The sequence below is a fragment of the Glycine max genome, chromosome 6 (assembly GCF_000004515.6).
Source record: "Glycine max cultivar Williams 82 chromosome 6, Glycine_max_v4.0, whole genome shotgun sequence".
NCBI classification, from domain to species: Eukaryota; Viridiplantae; Streptophyta; class Magnoliopsida; order Fabales; family Fabaceae; genus Glycine; species Glycine max.
This window is the reverse complement of record NC_038242.2, coordinates 6464142-6483421: the sequence shown is the minus strand read 5'-3', so window position 1 is coordinate 6483421 and position 19280 is coordinate 6464142. Positions and strand designations below refer to the sequence as shown.

Here is a 19280-nt window from a genome sequence, read left to right as displayed (position 1 = left end):
CGTGTCGGGTAACCAATAAATCTACGAAATTCAATACTGAACATTAAAATTCTACCAGCCATACTAATAATAGAAATCAGAAAGTTCCTCTCGTAGTTGGTCAGCTTGATGATAATGATCAGAACTACCCAATTGATACTTCTACCTTAAATTGTCCTCCACGTTTGTCCCTCATTATCTAGGCCAAACGACAAATACGTGGATGTCCAATGAAGGCATCAAATTAAAAATCACCAATGTTAACAGTATTTTTTTAAATTTAAAACAGAAATTTTTTAATTGAAATACTTAAAATTATATTATTTATGATTTTTTTTAGACTCTCATAATTTATATGATAAATATTATTTTCTTTTCATTTCTTAATCAATTTCTTAATGATACTGGTTATTAAGACTCATTAAAAATATATAGAGCTAAGTTTTGAGTAAAACAAAGTTATAAGGATAGTTACTGATAGGATGATTTCATCATAGCAATTAATTAAAACAATTTGAAGGACTTAACTGTATTATTTAAAAAAAAAATAAGGACCAAATTCAAATAAAAATTGTACGTACGTTAAGAAGCAAAATTGCATGTTGACTATAATTAGGAAAGTAAAGTGTAACTAAACATAGGACTACAGTTACTGTTCCATAGGTGTTAATATTATTCTCTAACTTATATTAGAATTAATTTCACATCGATAATTCATCCATATTAACAAAAACACCTTAGGAATTGCAAGATTTGTCCTTAAACACCTAGTAAGAAATAATGAAAAAAATAATAATTTCTTGAGATTTTTTGTGACATTTTTTAATTTGATATTGATATACTATCAATATAAATATTTTTACAATATAAACTAATTAGATAACACTTTACATATGAATTTTACAATAATTGCCACAGAAGTTGTACCACTTTGAATGAGGTAACAATCTATAATCAGTTTTTTTTAACAATCAAAAACCAGTTTGCAGTATAAAACATATGTGATTACATTATAATTAAATTATACTTTTATATTCATGAATGAAAAAAAAAACATTTTAAAACTAATTAAATATAGCCTACAATATATAATATAACATACATGCATACTAAAATTTGGAAAATCAATTTATTAAAAGGTTCTTCTTTGAAACTTTGACTATTGTGAGGTGAAGTATCTCATTAGAAAAAAATAGAAAATTAAACACATATAAATAAGGAAAAATTCACAAATCATAGTTTTAAGATTTTAAATTAAAATATGATATTAAATTTATTTATGTGATTGGGTTATGTTGCATGGAATGCACAGCATTATATTAACATGGAAAAGAAAAAAAGAAAAACTAAACCAAAGATGGGCGATGCGTCACTTGGGTCCAACCATGCAGATTCGAGAACAACAATAAGAGAGCAGTTGAGAAACATTTATACCTTAATAAATACGCGCCACCCATCGTCGAAACCCTTATTATGGTTGTTTATATCCCAACGGTGAAGGATAATTGTATACTTCCAATTTACCATACTATCTACTATAGTAGTTTACTTTCTTTAATTTTTCCAAGAACCTATTCTTCTTCCATCACCATGTCATGGATCATTTCTATGGCAAGAGAACCCTCCTCAGCCTAATGGACACCGAAAAACCAGAACCGCCACAATCCCCCGTTCACCTTCGCGTCCAAACCCACAGAGAGATAAACGAACAAGACGTTCAGTTTAGTCCTCCAAGACCTTCAACTACTTCCGATGGCATGTTCCCTATGATGATGCCAGATTCACCATGGACACTTTCCCCTCTCCCAACCCCTTCACCTTCTCTTCTTTACCACTGCATTGCTTCTCTCCACCGCCACGAAGGTAACATCTACGCAATCGCAGCTTCTACAAAGGGCTTGGTCTTCACCGGCTCCAACAGCAGTAGAATCCGCGTGTGGAAGCAGCCAGATTGCATGGACAGAGGGTACCTCAAAGCAAGCTCTGGTGAGGTGAGAGCCATTTTGGCTTACAGCAACATGCTTTTCTCAACGCACAAGGATCACAAAATCAGAATATGGACCTTCACCGTTTCAGATAGCTTCAAGTCCAAGAAAGTAGGTACACTCCCTAGAAAAACCTCTATTCTTATGTTCCCTTCGAGAGGGAAAAACACGCCAAAGCACAAAGATTCTGTTTCTTGCATGGCTTATTACCACTCCGAGGGTCTCTTGTACACTGGCTCCCACGACAGAACAGTGAAGGCGTGGCGTGTCTCCGACAGAAAATGCGTTGACTCGTTCGTGGCACACGAGGATAACGTCAACGCCATATTGGTGAACCAAGACGATGGTTGTCTTTTCACCGGTTCCTCTGACGGGTCGGTGAAGATATGGAGAAGGGTTTACACTGAAGACTCGCACACTCTCACCATGACTCTCAAGTTCCAACCTTCACCCGTTAACGCTCTTGCATTGAGTTGCTCGTTCAACCACTGTTTCCTCTATTCAGGTTCCTCGGATGGGATGATAAATTTTTGGGAGAAGGAGAGATTGTGTTATAGGTTTAACCACGGAGGGTTCTTGCAGGGTCACCGTTTTGCGGTTCTTTGTTTAGCAACGGTTGGGAACATGTTATTCAGTGGGTCAGAGGATACCACAATTAGGGTTTGGAGGAGAGAGGAAGGGAGTTGCTACCACGAGTGTTTGACGGTTTTGGATGGGCATAGAGGGCCAGTGAGATGCTTGGCTGCGTGCCTTGAGATGGAAAAGGTTGTAATGGGGTTCTTGGTGTATAGTGCTAGTTTGGACCAGACATTTAAGGTATGGAGGATTAAGGTTTTGCCCGATGAAAAGATGTGCATGGACTATAGTCAGTATAGTGACCAGTGTGAAGCTGCCACTAGGGTTAAGATTAGGGACTACGACATGAGCCCGGTTTTGTCTCCTTCCTGGGTCGAGAAGAAGCTTCAAGGTAGCTATTTTCAGTAGGAATATTGTAACTAGTTAATAATCATCATCAAGGTTTTAAACAACATTTCGGGCGCGACTGTGTTTTCGGCCGCAACATCAAGCTTTTTAGAGTGTCTGGACCACAATTGTGATCACGTTAATTATTCGCAATATCAAGGAAGGCAAGGAAACCGTGACCGCGATGGTTTTTTTTAAAAACCTTGATCGTCATTAATTAGTATGTCTTCCCCTACGCTAGTTCAAGGAGTAGAAGGATAACCAGAAGCAAGCATGTCTCATTTTTCTTGTAATATCTTCTAGCTCTTTATTATACTTAGCTATAGGAGTATATACGGAAATTTTTAGCTAGTTCACTGGCTAGCTGCTACTATTTACTTTAAATAGCTTAATAACCTTGTCTTGTAATAAAACAGTAGATTGGTACGCATAGAATGCGTCACTGGTTTAGGATCGATGAATTGAAATTTACTATTAAATAAATAAATAAAATGAATGAGTTAGTATTTTTTTTTCTGGTAATCGCGATGAGTAATGAGTTGATATATGTGTATGTGCAAGGTTTTAAATTACCGTATCTATATATCTGCTATTGCTACCACAACATATATAAAGGTTCTACTGCATTGGTCACATTTTTCTGCAATATTTTCTGATGTCAATAAGCATTGTGATGATAAAATGGCAATTGCAATTGAAAACCATGTGATCATGAACACGTAGAGTAGCATCTGTTTTTTTTCTGTACAAGGATGATTTATGATCAATTACGTATATACCAACGCTCTTCGGTGGTGAAGTAGCTAGCTATTGAGGAATGCAACAAGTAGCTGCAGAGTGCAGACCATTGGCATTAATGGACCACTTCGTGACAGCAATCTTGACTTATGTAACGAACAACGCAAAGACAAGTAAGTTAAGGTGAATGGTGCATGACTGCATGATGACTGTGAGAGAGTACGGGTATACCCAAGGAAGGTGAATAGTGTTAAAGTGATTATGACACATGAGAGAGTACGGTAAAATAATCAGTCGCATTCAGTAAGTACTATTTTATACTTTTATAATATGAATTGGTACTATTTTAGTTTATAGTATATTTCAAATTGTGAAAGTAAATTTGTAATTATAATATAATTATATCAAGAAAAGTTAAATGTTTGTGGGGTTAATTTCCCCACACTATATTATAAGTGGATTTGTCTCTGATAATTATTATAGTTATATATTTATACATTTATTTTCTCTTTCTTTTCATTTTTCACCCAAATTTTCTAGGCAGTGACCTATCTATAAAATATCATAATTGCTTACGTAAACCAACACCATATATGTTCATCAAACTCTTGGGTTGATATTACTTTGTGGATGTTTTGATTAAAATTTGTAAACTTAAATTTTGGTTATATTAAAATTTGTAAATTGTGTTTGTAAAATTCAAGTCTTATTTCTATAAAATTAAGTTAAAAGGCAAAATTTTAATGCATAAATATATATGCTTTTGAGATTAATTAAACATGTTACGAAACTGAATTTATTCACTAAACATATGTTCGAAACCAAAAAATATTTCTTGAACTATTAATCAAATATGCCGTTATTAGTTGAAAGAGCTTCTCATGATATTCTACCGATTCATGAAAATTCTTCACACAAGAGCAGGGATGAATCCATAAATTTTCTGTAGTGAAGGTAAAAAAAAAATTATCAATAATATTTTTACAAAAAGAAAAATATTATAAGATTTTAAAAAATACACAATTTCTTAGAAAAAAAATTAAGCTTCTACAAATTATAATCTCATTGTTATAATTTTTTACATTCATTCAAAAAAAAATTCTGAGGATAATACTTTTTTATGGGAGAAAAATAGATTTTTATTAAATTAATTCAAGTAAAAAAAATAGCTTGTAGAAGCAAATTGCCCCAATTGCTCTTTATATGCATATCGGCCAGTGCACTAGAGGAATAACAATTGACCAAATGAATGTGTTAAGTTTGGTTTGGTGATAGAAAATCATAGTTAGTTTATCGGAAAAACTATTATTTATAATTTTAAAAACTAGTGTATTTGATTTTTTGATATATAAAAAATCATGGTATTTACCAAAAAAACAACTATTTATTAATTTAAAAAATTAATTACAGAAATTTCAACTCGTGGCCAATTAAAACACACAATATGTTAAAGATGAGGTGGAGACAGCAGCACATGCTCTTTTTTCTTTCATGCGTATATTAGAAGTATTGGCAATTTGCTTCAGACTTCTGTGTTTGGTAGTTAGCAATTTGGGTCTTGATAGTTAATGCTTCCTTTTGCTAGTTCATAAAGATGCCCTTGTCGAACCCAATCGGTCCCAAGGAGTTGTTGAAGTTAATAACTTAATACTATTGATATCTTGCTGTTGTATCTAACACTACTAGAAAATAACATTTTTACATTGGTTCTTTTTACCATTTTATATTGGTTATGACGCATCATCATAGCAGGTGATGTTGAAAGTCATACGTCTTACAACGACGATTATTTGATCGATGTAGAATACCTCACGTTTGAAGACGGATGTCTTATAAAACTTGTCGTAGAATAGTGAACATTCTACATCGGTTATTAGCGTCGAATTGTCATAGAAAGTTAATATTTCTAAACCATTTTATATCGATTGTGCCTATAACCGATGTAGAATGTTATACTTTCTACATCGCACGTTGTCAAAATCATAATAGTATCATAAATCATTCTACATCAGTTGTTCTAATAACTGATGTAGAATGACAATTTTTCTACATCATGTGTGTGGGAACCGTAGTAGATATTAAACCATTCTACATAGATTTTGGCTAATAACCAATGTTAAATGGTGTATTTTCTACATTGTTTGTGGCCTCAACCGTCATAGAAGTCTGTACCATTTTACATTGATTTTTGTTAATAACCGATGTTGAATGAAGTACTTTCTATATCGTTTTTGTCATCAATCGATGTAGAATTATTAAATTTTTTTTTGTGCTTTTTGTTCAATAATGACAGTAGTTATATGTGCAAATATAATTATACTTAATTGTCTCATATGAGACTTAATTCAGCAATGAAATTATACTATCTTGATCAAAATTTTGCAATGAAATTAATATACTATAAAAAATTATGTCATACAACTGAAATCATTATGCATAATTATATGGCAGCTTACACCTAAATTTTTTATCGAAATAAAATTATTACAGGTAGTCATATGTATAACACGAGTGTTTGGTTGCTCAAAATCTCCTATCCTAATCCTAGAAAAGCATAATGAAGTTGGTAGAGGCAAAAATTCTTGAGCATCATGTAAAGGGATTGATAACCTAATGGTCCTTGCTGGTCTTCCTGTCTCCTATAACTTATTCCATTATATCTTTTCCCTTGCCACAGTTTCACTACCTACAATGTTCAAATAAAATGAAGATTTACATTTAAAGCCACATATCCACGGGTTTCTTCAACAACTTATGTCCAGATGTTTGGTATTTTGTCAGCATAACCTATACCTATTAAATAAAAACACTAGGAGAAACAACAAGGCTAATCAAATAAAAACATTTTCTCCAACCAAATTTCAGCTATATATTCTCTCCTAAAATCATTCATGGTCTCCACCTAATAGCTTAAGCTTTAAGGAGATAAATCTACTATTGAAATTAAAAGGAATGATTCTATTTTAAAGGGAACTTCAAGAGAAAAGTGCTAAGATCTCTTTATTTGGAGGAATATAACCATTGAGTTTTGCCGCATTGAAAAGTCTGGATGACTCACATCGATCTCTTCATTGTTGCACACAATGAATATATGTATAAAGCTCCATTTTAGAAAGTGTAGATGCAATAGTAGACACAATCACACCGCAATAAAGTTATAAAGAAGTGTAGATGCAATATGTATAGAGCTCCATTTTAGAAAGTGTAGATGCAATATGTATAGAGCTTGATCAAAACTCAGAAAAATTCATGCAACATCCAAAACAATCATCTCTGGTCTGAGATACTAAAGTTATAAAGAAGCCAAAGCTTGTAACACTGACAACTATGGAAAAATTATGCTTCTGGGTTAGGTAAAACTACATGTAAAAGTTAATCAGAAGTCAAGTGTAGAGTCAATGAATTAGTTTCATATAATGCATATAATTACATAAAATTAAAATAAAACATAAATCTTAGCCATTCTCTCAAACTGATGGATTTTTGTTTTGTTCATCACATGGCTCGTAACAAAACTAGATGAAATCATGAAACCAACAAATGAGCTTGACTCATAACCAGAACTTAATGGCAAAAGAATGCAAGAGATGAAGTATGTTGCCAAACAAAGGAGGTAGAAGTAATGATATCCCCAAACCCAAACAAAAATGGAGATTAGTCACCTAACATTCAGATCCCCAATAAACAAAGTGTTTCAAATTCAACCAGGATTACTCGATCATCTGGTTCATATTTTGAAGCTAATAACAAAAACAAGAATAAGAATCCATCAGCAGTAAATTTATTTATAAATAAATTTATCCAAATTTATCCCTACGTACCTAGTTTCTACCCCATTATGTGGAGACCATGGGAGTGCATTCCGCTCTAAATTTGGCAAGGAGTTGGGTTTTCAAAACCTGCCCTTGGAAAGAGATAGTAACATTCTTTTTCAAACTTGGAAGAGAAAATATTGAATTCAACATTCTTATTGGACTCTCTGGTTTTGGATAGTAAACATATACCCCATCTTCTCAGCGTTTCCAATAGTAGAAAGGGACATAAATAACACGATATTGACAAGAGTGAGAGCAAAGTTTCCCATGAGCCTGAATAATCAACGATTATTAGCTCCGCCGCATTTAAGAATTAATTATATTACTTAATGGTTTCAAACTAATTTAATGCATGATTAAATTATTTTAAAACTACAAAATTATAATTTTTCAAAAAGCTTGAAGAACTAAATCTATACGTCTGTTAGTCTGTACATGTATTTTATGATTCAATTACAATATTTGCTGGTAGTAAGAAAATTATACACACTTTTAATGTATAATAATGTTAATATTAACGCATAATATTCATACTAACAAATTTTTTTCAAAAAAAAAAAAAAATTAGTGCTAATAAATTAATTTTGGTTAGACATATAGTATAGTACAAGAATAACAAGCCTAACGTACAACTGTGTGTTTATATCTTGTCGTGTTTAATTAGGTAAACATCAGATCACAAAGTCCATATTGAATAATTAAACATGTTTCTCTGACATATAAAACGACAAAACATATTAAAGAAAATAATTAGGCCCATCCTTGTGTGTATGATGTAGATGAAGCATTTCTTACTTGTGTGTGAAATAATTATAGACAAGTTAATTAGTTGACTACATTTGACTATCAAACAACACCCCCCCTAAATTAACTTGTAGAAAATCTCTTATATTAATTTTTAAAAAAGTTTATTTTAATTTATAATAAGCTAATTTTAACTTATATATAGGTTTATTTCTTTTTTTTTATCTTATAGATACTAATAGAGAAATTTATCCAAACATGATATAAGATTCAATCATTCCTATCTATAAAAGTTTAGATAGAAATATCAATTCTGAACTAAATGGGTGATCCTATCTTAAGAAGAAATTTTAAAAAGAAAGATTATTAACAATGGTTATATATAAATAAACCTTTTCAAACATGCACAACACACAAAAGAAATATTGTTATTTTATTAACTTAAGTAGGAAAATACAGCAAGGCCAATGAAGAAAGTGCAAGTTGCCAATCATATTGTTTAGCTTTCTTCATCACGAGGAAGTGGAACATGAGATCGGTCAATGAAGAAAGTCTCATAGATGAAACCAGCAAGGCCACCACCAATGAGAGGCCCAACCCAGTAAACCCAATGATCAGTCCAGTTGCCAGTAACCAAAGCAGGCCCAAAAGATCTTGCGGGGTTCATAGAAGCAGCGGAGTAAGCCCCACCAGCGAGGATGTTGGCCCCCACTACAAACCCAACCAGTGTGGGCCCAAGCCCAGCAAGTGCTCCCTTCTTGGGATCCACCATGGTCGCATACACAGTGAATAACAAAGAAAACGTCAACACAATCTCCCAAACTACTCCTTGACCATATCCCACACCACTGGCCAGCGTATGAACTGGAGTTGCCTGCAAAACAAATAATACACATTGATACATATGCTAATTTACAACATAAGTGCATGAATTTACTTAAAATGTCCTAAATCATTTCATTAGATGCATTTGATCTGGCAAATTAAAGTAATTCACAATAGAAATTTAGAGGTTAAATTCTCAAATTATTAAGATTGATTTAAGGGACAATATTTCTCACCAGATATTCTTTCATATACAAGAACCTAGAGATGGAAGTCCTGACCAGGAGCTGCTTAAGGGTAAATTTGATTTGAAAAATATTATAGATTTTGTTATTTAAAATAATTAATAAAAATGAGATTTTTACCTGTCCTCCAGAGAGGTAGTAAAGGAGATAAGAAGCAGCTGCAGCTGCTACTAATTGATCAATCCAATAGAGCAGGGAACGAAAGATGGTGATGTGACCACCGGCAAGGAGGCCAAGGGTGACGGCGGGGTTGAGGTGGCCACCAGAAATGTGGGCGGCGGAGATCATTACAGCCACCACAAGTGCATGTGCCACGGCCACAGCAAACAATCCCACTAGTGCATCCCCACCAAGCTTGTCTAATATTAAGGAGACCAAAAGCAAGTTATACTAGGAGTTAAACAAGAGTTTTTGAAAACAAAAAAAAGTGTTAAAGATAGATACCAACGACCATGGAAGAAGCAACGCCAACAAAGACAAAGAGGAAGGTGGCTATGAATTCAACGATGAGGGCCTGAATGCAGTCTGGCTGAGTGGCCTCTCGGGTGCTTCCAAGTGCGATTCTGGCCATGGCTACTCTGCTCAATTACTTGCTTCCCATATCCTGCCAATTTATATGCAAATTAATAATTACCTTTCACAGCTTAGAAATCCAATCGTTGACTAATAGCTTTATTATGCTCTAACAAAAAGGATATTAATAATTTTGTCCAACCTCTCATGTGCCAGTCATCTGAATGCATTGCATGCTTGCTAGTACTGCACATGCTGTCCTCCTCACTTGACTAATATCAATTATTATTATCAAACACAGACTAGTGTTAATATCATAACCTTCTTACACACTTTTTTAAACATATTCTTTAACTATTGAAATTTATAAATTTGTGTAAGTTTCATTATTCTTTATGGGGGACGACTCCCTATGGACAATAAAGTGTTTTTCTAAATATTTAATTAACATAATTGCATGTCCAATTCAAGCCAACTACTTAAGTTATAATAATTTCAAAATATTTCATGCTTTTATTTTTTTAACAGATAAAAAATATATACTATATATATGCTTATTACATTTAGCAATGCATTTACTAGACATTGATTGTTAGAATATCTCTTTCTTTCTCTTTTCTAATAATCACTAAATTTGAAAACATTAAATAGGATTTCTTATTTTAAAAGTGTCTCATGTTTTAGCTTAAAGGTGATTTATATTCAAGTTCAAGATATGCCGTTACATATCGATCTGGCTCAATTATTCTATATAAAAAAAATGAATAAAGTACCTTAAAAAGAAGACGAATAATAAATTTTGTCAAAAAAATATTGATAAAGACTTTGACCACTCTAATGGGTGTATACATCTATTTAAAGTATATAAAAATGTGATGATTTATTTGATAGCTCAAAGATGTATATATTTTATAATAGTATATTTATATTACATTTAAAATATACAATTAATTTAATATATTTCATATTTTACAGTTTACACCATCCCCGCCAGGGGAGAAAAATGGTTTCAGCCTCACTAGTCACCAGTCAGTATAGCCCCTATCTAAACAAATTATTATTATTATTATTATTTTATAATTTCTTTATTTTTAAACTAAATTCATATTAATATTATCAATTCTCAATTCTGACTGTGTGAGGGAGAGAATTAGGGCTAGAACTTAGCCAGAGGGCCATCAACTCTCTGCTTTAGTTCAACATTAAAATAAATAGATAAATAAAAACAAAAACTATTGACTTTAATTTAGTAATTAGTATTTTCACATGCATGATGACGATGGTGCCATGCCACTACTTTCTCTTCTGATCTGTCACTACATGGTCACTGTACCCACCTCAATTTTTTATGGACGAGTTTTTCTTTAAAAGAGAATAATCCTTTCCTAATACTAATTTGTAAGAATTTCTCCGACGCCAGAGCATGACACTAAGGTCAACGGAATTATAGGCAAATTTAATTTCAGATACAGGACCGGTCCTTATAAATTACAGTATTGATCATAATTACTCCATATAAATTAAAAGGTTGAAGTTACATTTGGTGCTAGTAATGATATATGTGGACAAGCAGAGATTCTACTTTTTCCTCTTGGACTTTGAGCCAAAAATAATAAAGAAAAAGCAGCACTGACACATAAACTGCGTACTGCACATTATTGCGATATTACTTTCCCCCCTCCACTTTGAGCCAAAATAATAAAGGAAAAGCAGCAGACACGTAAACTACCTACTACGTACAGCACATTATTGAGATATCATGTACATATTTGGTATTTAAAAAATCTCAATTACGATACATTTTTTTTTTTAACTTTCATGTAAACTAATTAAATAAAATATGGCTAACTTAAAAGCAAAACCTTATAAGTCAATCATCTCGGCGGGCTAAGCTTCTTTTTTACTATATTCTTTTTTTCTAAAAACAAGATCCTATAGCCAAAAATCAAAAATCATAAAACTGACGTATAAATTATTGAAATAAATTTTATTTCTCCCAACAAAAAGGTTCAACCATTATGGCGGGCTAAGCTTCTTCATTACTACAAATTTATTAATTAGAAACTGATTTAGAAACCAAAGTTATTTAGTCACCATATAAATTAATTTAGAGACAATAAACCTACTATTTACTTAGCTAACACTCTTTAAATTGCGGTATAAGAATATTACGGTATTACCATAAATAATTGAAGTGATTGGGATTTGAATACGTGGTGGCTATTGACAAATGACATGTTCATCCAGCTAAACATTAAAATCTTGTAGCTGAAATTTAATTTTAACTCAAAAATTCCGTGTTCAAAAAATGAAGGGTGTTTACACTCTCTTCTCATCCTATAATCCTATATATATATATTCTGGGTTTAAGTTTAAGCACGGGATAATAAGCCAAATCCCATGAAAGTCTGTAAATTGTGTCCCTTACATACCCACACATGCAGCATGAATTTGGATTATTGGATATAGCAATAGCCAATAAGAAAATAGTACACCATATTACAACTCACATAGGAGAGACACGGATGTTGGGTGGAGTGTGAAAGTGTACACTGACTTACTGAGAAAATTAAGGAACAACATTATTTGATTAGCTATGGCATCATCCTTAATGTTACCAGCTGCTTCAATGCTGAGACCATGTACCACTTTATCATCATCATGTGCTTCATCAAGAAGACTTGCTCTCTTTCACCTTGTCTCCACTGGTGGCATTGGTAATCTATGCACCTTTCTTCTCCATTTTACTCAGAAAGCCTGAAATAGCATAATTATAACTTGGTTCTCTGCTTCTCCATTTGGTTATTCAGCTCTCCCACAAGCTCAGTTATTTGGTGCAGAAAAAATAGCCCAACCAGAGAAGAATTTGTTTGACTGGGTCAAAAATGACAACAGAAGGTTTCTCCATGTTGTGTACCGTGTTGGAGACTTGGAGAAGACTATAAAGTATGCTGTACTTTAATTTTGGAAATGATGCTTCATTGATGCTTTAGTATAAATGTGTGTGAAATTCGATTCGGTGATGTTGTATGCAATTTGATGACATTGTTGGGGTGCTGGTTCTACACTGAATGCCTTGGCATGAAGCTATTGAGAAAACGTGATATACCAGAAGACAGATATTCTAATGCTTTTCTTGGATATGGGCCTGAAGAGTCCAATTTTACAGTTGAACTTACTTACAGTGAGTTTCAGACTTGAATGCCACTCCTTTCTGCATAATCGGTATGCGTATGCTTTCAACTTATCACAAAATGCCTTCTCATCATACTTGCTATTTCATGGAGATTGCAGATTATGGAGTGGATAACTATGATATTGGAAGTGGCTTTGGTCATTTTGGTGTTGCAGTTGAAGATTTAAGCCATTTTTTTAAAACATAATAATTCATTATTGTGTACAACTGGAACTACATATATGCAATGCAAAGGACAGAAACTGTTTGATTTTCATTAATGCATTCTGGGTTTTGTTTTACTTCAATATGTATATGCAACTGTTATTTTAAATTTTTAAATACCAAAAAAAACTTGTATTTTTTGGTTGCACTTGTTGAATGACTGTCAAGCATTTATCTTGAATTAATGAAGTCGTTAGTTAAGGTGAGTTGTTAAAATTCTTTTTTTATGGTCACAGAAAAAAATTCCTATATGAAATTAGGAATTTAACAACTAAATGGCAGTTAAGAGCGACTTTTAGCACAAAATCTCCATTTCTTGGTGTTCAGTGTTCATCTATATGCTGTATGATTTTTCTGAGACAATTAAGATTATTATGGTTTTGTACTGCAACTTCGTAGATTTACAAGAGAATATATCTAATAAAGGAAAAAGGAGGGAAGGTTAATTACAAGGGAACCAGGGCCTGTTAAAGATGGCAGTGCAGTAATTGCACTCATTGAAGATCCTGATGGCTATAAGTTTGAACTTTTGGAGAGAAGACCTACATCTGAACCCCTATGCCAAGTGATGCTTCGAGTAGGTGATATTGATCGTGTCATAGCCTTCTATGAAAAGTGAGTAGTTTTTAATGATCCTATCCGCTTATCGTGAAGGTTCCTTCATCACTAGTAGCTTAATGTTTTTCCTTGTGTTTGTTTGATTTCAAAGGCTGCTGGAATGAAACTTCTCCGCAAGAGGGACAACCCTGAGCAGAAGGTAACTTCTACTTGCAGTTATTTATCAGTTGCATGGTTATTTGTGTTCCTAACATAACTGTTTAGATTTATGTTTATAATGTCTACATAAGAAAGCTTACAGTGTGATGTGCTGACTATATAGTTGTGCTTTCCATCTTATTAGCCTACCTAAATCATGAACATGACATAGGTCTGTCCCTGTTGAAATCTGTTTGCTATTTTTGAAGGCTAGGTATTAATGATTTCCGTTCAAGTGATAATCGAGTTTTAGAAATTTAGTACCTGGTGAATATTTTGTGCTAATTCTTTATTTGGATTTTGTGAAATGCTTTTCGTGATAATTCTCTGCTATGCTTTCCTTTCCATGTCCACCTATAGACGTTGCTGATCAATGGTTGTGATTGTTTTCCAGTACACAGTAGCTTTTATGGGCTATGGTCCTGAATACATGAATAGTGTTCTAGAACTGACATATAACTATGGCGTCACTAATTATGACAAAGGAAATGGTTATGCACAGGTAGATTCTATTCTTCTCTATTTTCAAGAGTAATTTTTTTATTTTTGTATGGCCTCCGTGAATGTTTTCTGCATGTCATTGTAAGAATGCAATTCATTTTGTGTTTGAAAAGATTGCCATAGGCACAAATGATGTCTATAAGACTGCAGAAGCAATCAAATTATGTGGAAGGAAGATTATCCGTGAACCTGGGCCCTTGCCAGGTATCAACACCAAGATTGTAGCTTGCCTGGACCCTGATGGTTGGAAATTGGTATTACCTTTTAATCTTTTTGCTTGTATGTGTTTTATCATGTGCTTTAAGACTTTTTTTGTCACTAAAAAATTGTCTTACATCCACTAATGAAGTCACAAGCGTTTAGTTGATGAATTGATGGGTGGAATGTGTAATGCGTAATGAGATAGTGTAATTGTGAGAGGAATGACATGGATAAATTAGTGATTTTTGCACAGCACCAAAATGGACACACCTGAGGAAATTTAGAGTTTGATTTGTGCTTCAAATGTTCTGATATTGTTACCACAATTTTTTCCATACCTGTCTACTTAGAGTTCTCTAATTATTTACCTTGAAAGTTGAAATACTTCTTGTATGGCATAATGCACTAATGAAATCCTTCCTAAAATGTTCAAATTCACATGAGCCTCTATTTGTTTTATAACCTGACTTGACTTGTTTATTACTTCTTGCAGGCATTTGTTGATAATGTTGATTTTCTGAAGGAATTAGAGTGAAAATAACATGGTTCTAGATGACTAGATCCCTTACATCTCCACTGAAATGGTAGTCTCAACAATTTTGTCAGTGAAATCTTACAGTGGTACTGTCAACTCTACTCCTTTATAAAGTAACCCCTCCAATCACTGTGTGAGGGAAAAGGAAAGAAAAAAAAAAAAAGAGGCATATATACAGCAATCCCAATGTCAATCCTTTTTTTTTTATATTGTTACTTTGACACGGCAATTCAACATATACTGGATCCCCTCAAGCCAGAACTGTTTGTCTCCTTTACTTACACATTCAAATTCTATTGTCCTGTCTTTTGTTTTTATTCCAAAATATGCCCTCTTTTCATTGATGTCTTCCTTCTCCCTTCCGGGCCAAACTGGGATATCATTGCAAACTCCGGTGACTATATCTGCCATTTTAGGCCATACCATACCTTAACATTGTTGACAGAGAGTGGCAAGAATAAAATAAATAGATGCTGTGTATGAAACTTTGCTTACATTTCTTCTTTTTCGTGAATGTTCCTGCCATATGCTTGCTTTTCATTTTGATGACAACCTGTTGTCAATTTGTATTAGTCCAAATAACTACGCAATGGAGATAGTAGCACAACCAATAATTATGATTCTCTCTGATCTATAAAGTGATTTTCACAGAGTTAATAGTTGATTGTCTGTCAATGTATATAAAAATAGTTTTACATACATTACATTATTGCCATAAGTCCAGTTCTGAATTCTCATGAGGCTCCCACCATTGTGGAATCTGGGGAGGATCAGTTAAACCAGCCTTACCAATTGAGTTGAGAGAGGCTGTTTGGGCAGCCATCTTTACAAAAAGTATTTCATTAAATAGTATTAAGAAACTTACATATAACATGCAATACAAGTATCTAAATTGATGCCTTGAATCTCAGCTCATACTTTGATGTAGAAAAAAATTACGAGTCTTTATTAGAAAAATATTGACTGATTGATGCCTTTAATTTTACGAATACTATAGTTAACATATGCTTCAATATCAAACAAATGTATAATTGATTGATATGATGAGATTATAGTAAGATGGCCATACCTAGTTTCTATATGCTATTTCAAATTTAATTTTAAAGCTGCTACTGCATTCATTCCAATACATTGACAATGTATCCAAAATTGATTTTTTTTTTTAAATTTAGTCAAATTTTCTTGTCCCTATGCCCTCGTAACTAACTTCAAAATTATTGGAACTCATGCATATGATTTGTTAATGGATATATGAAGTGTCTTCTAGCAATTACCTGCAAATTTGAATTTATATTGAAAGACACTTGCTTCCAGTGAAGATCTCCTGGTATTAACAATTAAAATAGCATGGTTACTGACGTTAGGAATGCAAATTGCTTTAAACATTTAGCATTTTTCTTTTACTCTTTTCCATTTCTATGAAGCCATTATTGCAAACATGTTAGTAAAAACATACCTTTTCTTGTACGTTTGAAAAGTTCTCCACCTCTAAAGACGTAGTCCAGTGCTGTCAAGATGTTTGCTTCTTTGCTTTCATTACACTTTTCCTCAGCTAGAGGAATTGCAGTAGCTCCAGGCCCCTTCTGCAGCCTTGCCTTTAGAGTAGCCGCTCCTCGCAAGGCTGCCAACCAAGCATTTAGTTCATTATATTTCGTGTTAGTATTAGACGATATCTATGTGAAATGAACTCAGATTACATGTTTTAGCCCAGCTTTTCTTACCATTATGTTGCTCATTAAGTATATTTATTGTTCTTTACATTTGTTTTTAATTTGGGCATACGTTGATTTATGGATCAAGATGAATTGGTAAAAACTGCAGATTGAGCAATCCACCTGAAGATTAAAATTAATTTGGTGTATGCCTTTTACTCGAATCCTTTCATCCTACTTATATCAACTACCAAGTGAAGCTGTTTATAGTTCAGTTTGGTCAAAGATTGAGAAATAAACTTTAAATTCTGATACCTGTGGCTGCTCCAGCTGTTAAAGTCATAATATCTCCATTAGTTTTTGCATTAATCGCAGAGTTGACTACTGTTAAGATTTGGTCATGCTCAGCCCCCATATCTTCTGCAATCTCGATGCAGTGAGAGGCTACTAAAGCCGCTGCAGATGCAATTGCAGCAGAAGCCAGGGGAGGGTTCTTTTGGTTTGCGTAAGGCATTTCAGGCGATGCCATTGAAGCTGCAACTGATGCAATAGCGGCAGCAACACCAGCCACAGATACTGCAGCGTGTAAATGAGCATTATGGGTCCTAATTTCGTGCTTTTTCCTCTCCTTTTGATCTTTCAACCACCTACCCATTGTCCTCCCTCTTAGCAAGCTCCTGTAAAGCTGGGGAGCAATAATTTGCACCAATAACAAAATAAATGAAACAAATAAGTAGTAACAGATTGAGTTGGTATTTGAGTATAATGATGAAGATAATCATGAGGTTGATTGCAAGATACCCCATTTCTGAGCAAATTTTGACTGGAAAGGAATTCTGGATTGAGTGCTTGATGGAGTAAAAGTAAATCCTGTACATGACAGATTACTGTGTTATTAATTTATACACACTAAAGATTCACTCACTGTGTAAAACAAGGTTTGGTAGTTGTGGCCTGTGAATGTTTGTAATTCATGGTTCACAGCTATTAGCAAGAGGAAAATAAATCTACTGCACTTGATGATTGACTTGCCTGAATTTCCCAAGGATTAGTAGATGATTTTTTTGTGAAAAGTAAATTTCATTTAGCCCACAACAAAAAGAAGTTTGTCATGAAAGCAAGCTAAGGCCAAATGATAGGCTTCAAATTCTTAATTGAAACTGAAAAATGGGCCAAATTGTTTCTTGCGCATTATGATCATATTTATCACTATTATAAGTTAACACGTAGCAGTAACGTACCTTCTTTTCATTACTGTCTTTTGGCGAAAATGGAGGGAAACACCCGTTAGATAACTGCACAAAAATCTTTCATCAGAAGTTCAGAACCAATGTTAACTTATAAAAGCGACAGACACACACTGCAGTATTAGATGTTTCTTTATATTGAAGAATCCTAGGACCAGAACAAAAGGGATCTAGGTTATGGAAAAATTCTTTCCCCTGAAATTCCCTTTTTGGAAGGCTTTGAATCTCCTCCTTTTTTCTTTTTCCCCCGTGCAGGTGTGTGTGTGTGGCATAGAAATAGAATATCTTTTAAGAGAACTAACATAGCTTTTGCATGATTGTCGGTTTACATGTTGCATTGCCAAGTAAGAAAAAAGTAGCTAAAAGAAGTGCTAATGGCCTAATATAAATAACTCTTAAATTAAACACAGCCAATGTTCTTACATCTTTTGAAGCGGTGGAACACTTGGTATCAAATTGGTGGCCTGAAGGGCATGAAAGTGGCATCTCTATACCAGTGGAGATCGAATTGTTGGTGCTATGCAGTGCTTTGGAGAGTTCCATGGCTGAAAGACTCCATGATCTAGCAAGGAACTCCATAGATTCAGTTGGAGTATCAGGAGGGGGACAGGATGATGCAGGCCAATCTGCAGGAGCATTCTCTTCTATGTTCTCCAACTGATGAACTAAGCATATAGAGTTAGAGGCGCTCGGGCTCACTGAAATTGAAAACGAGTTAGGTGCTTTCATCAGAATGAAACTTAATCATAAGAACTACAAGAAGCATGAAGTCTTCTTGGTCATATTCTGTCAAAGTTTCTATATATTCATATGATAACTTTTAGTGTCTGAAGAAGACAATTCAATTGTTGTCTTGAAATGAAAAGAAGTTTTACCAACCAAAGAATGTTACCACTCACTTGTAAAGATTTACTAGGTGGCAATCACTCAAGAAGAAGGAGGGTGAAAAATCAAATTGAAGAAGCGAGGGCAAGATGCTGAGAAGACTAATGAGCAACAGTGATATATAACAAGAAAACTTGACGTTGTTTCTAAGTTTTTTTATTAAGGAAAATGAAAACAATGTAAAAGATTCTTAGTGCTAAGCAAAAGGACCCAATTTAAAGGCCACTCATTCTTGTCTCCAACTTAAGCTATTGCTTTTGATTTTCCATCTCTCAGTGGTTCATGCACAAAGAGTT

The 19280-nt window shown here is 33.7% G+C and overlaps 2 protein-coding genes and 1 non-coding gene across 5 annotated transcripts; 1 reads left to right on the top strand and 2 right to left on the bottom strand.

Moving 5' to 3' along the window:
• Positions 1 to 1480: 1480 nt before the first annotated feature.
• LOC100815612 (uncharacterized) lies at positions 1481 to 15809 on the top strand. The gene is made up of 10 exons (XR_005891850.1): positions 1481 to 2945; positions 12398 to 12524; positions 12618 to 12768; positions 12882 to 12991; positions 13102 to 13204; positions 13634 to 13823; positions 13917 to 13964; positions 14358 to 14465; positions 14578 to 14718; positions 15159 to 15809. It is a non-coding gene; the product is annotated as an uncharacterized protein (transcript).
• Positions 8593 to 10141, bottom strand: LOC100793258 (aquaporin TIP4-2). 2 transcript variants are annotated; one of them, XM_006580945.4, is made up of 4 exons: positions 10010 to 10141; positions 9739 to 9898; positions 9415 to 9653; positions 8641 to 9098 (listed from the first exon to the last, which is right to left on the bottom strand). In XM_006580945.4, the coding sequence occupies exons 2-4, from the start codon at positions 9863 to 9865 to the stop codon at positions 8724 to 8726; spliced, it is 741 nt and encodes a 246-aa protein (XP_006581008.1). In that variant the 5' UTR covers positions 9866 to 9898; positions 10010 to 10141; the 3' UTR covers positions 8641 to 8723. The 2 variants fall into 2 exon arrangements, with proteins under 2 accessions (NP_001242569.2, XP_006581008.1); NM_001255640.3 differs by lacking the exon at positions 10010 to 10141 and having other exon boundaries at positions 8593 to 9098; positions 9739 to 9878.
• On the bottom strand, positions 15374 to 19243 carry LOC100815080 (VAN3-binding protein). 2 transcript variants are annotated; one of them, XM_006581380.4, is made up of 9 exons: positions 18999 to 19243; positions 18523 to 18797; positions 18094 to 18147; positions 17654 to 17722; positions 17168 to 17537; positions 16657 to 16821; positions 16475 to 16524; positions 15696 to 15753; positions 15374 to 15604 (listed from the first exon to the last, which is right to left on the bottom strand). In XM_006581380.4, coding segments are annotated over exons 1-9 (1242 nt in total). In that variant the 5' UTR covers positions 19000 to 19243; the 3' UTR covers positions 15374 to 15404. The 2 variants fall into 2 exon arrangements, with proteins under 2 accessions (XP_006581443.1, XP_006581442.1); XM_006581379.4 differs by lacking the exon at positions 18999 to 19243 and having other exon boundaries at positions 18523 to 18974.
• Positions 19244 to 19280: the final 37 nt, after the last annotated feature.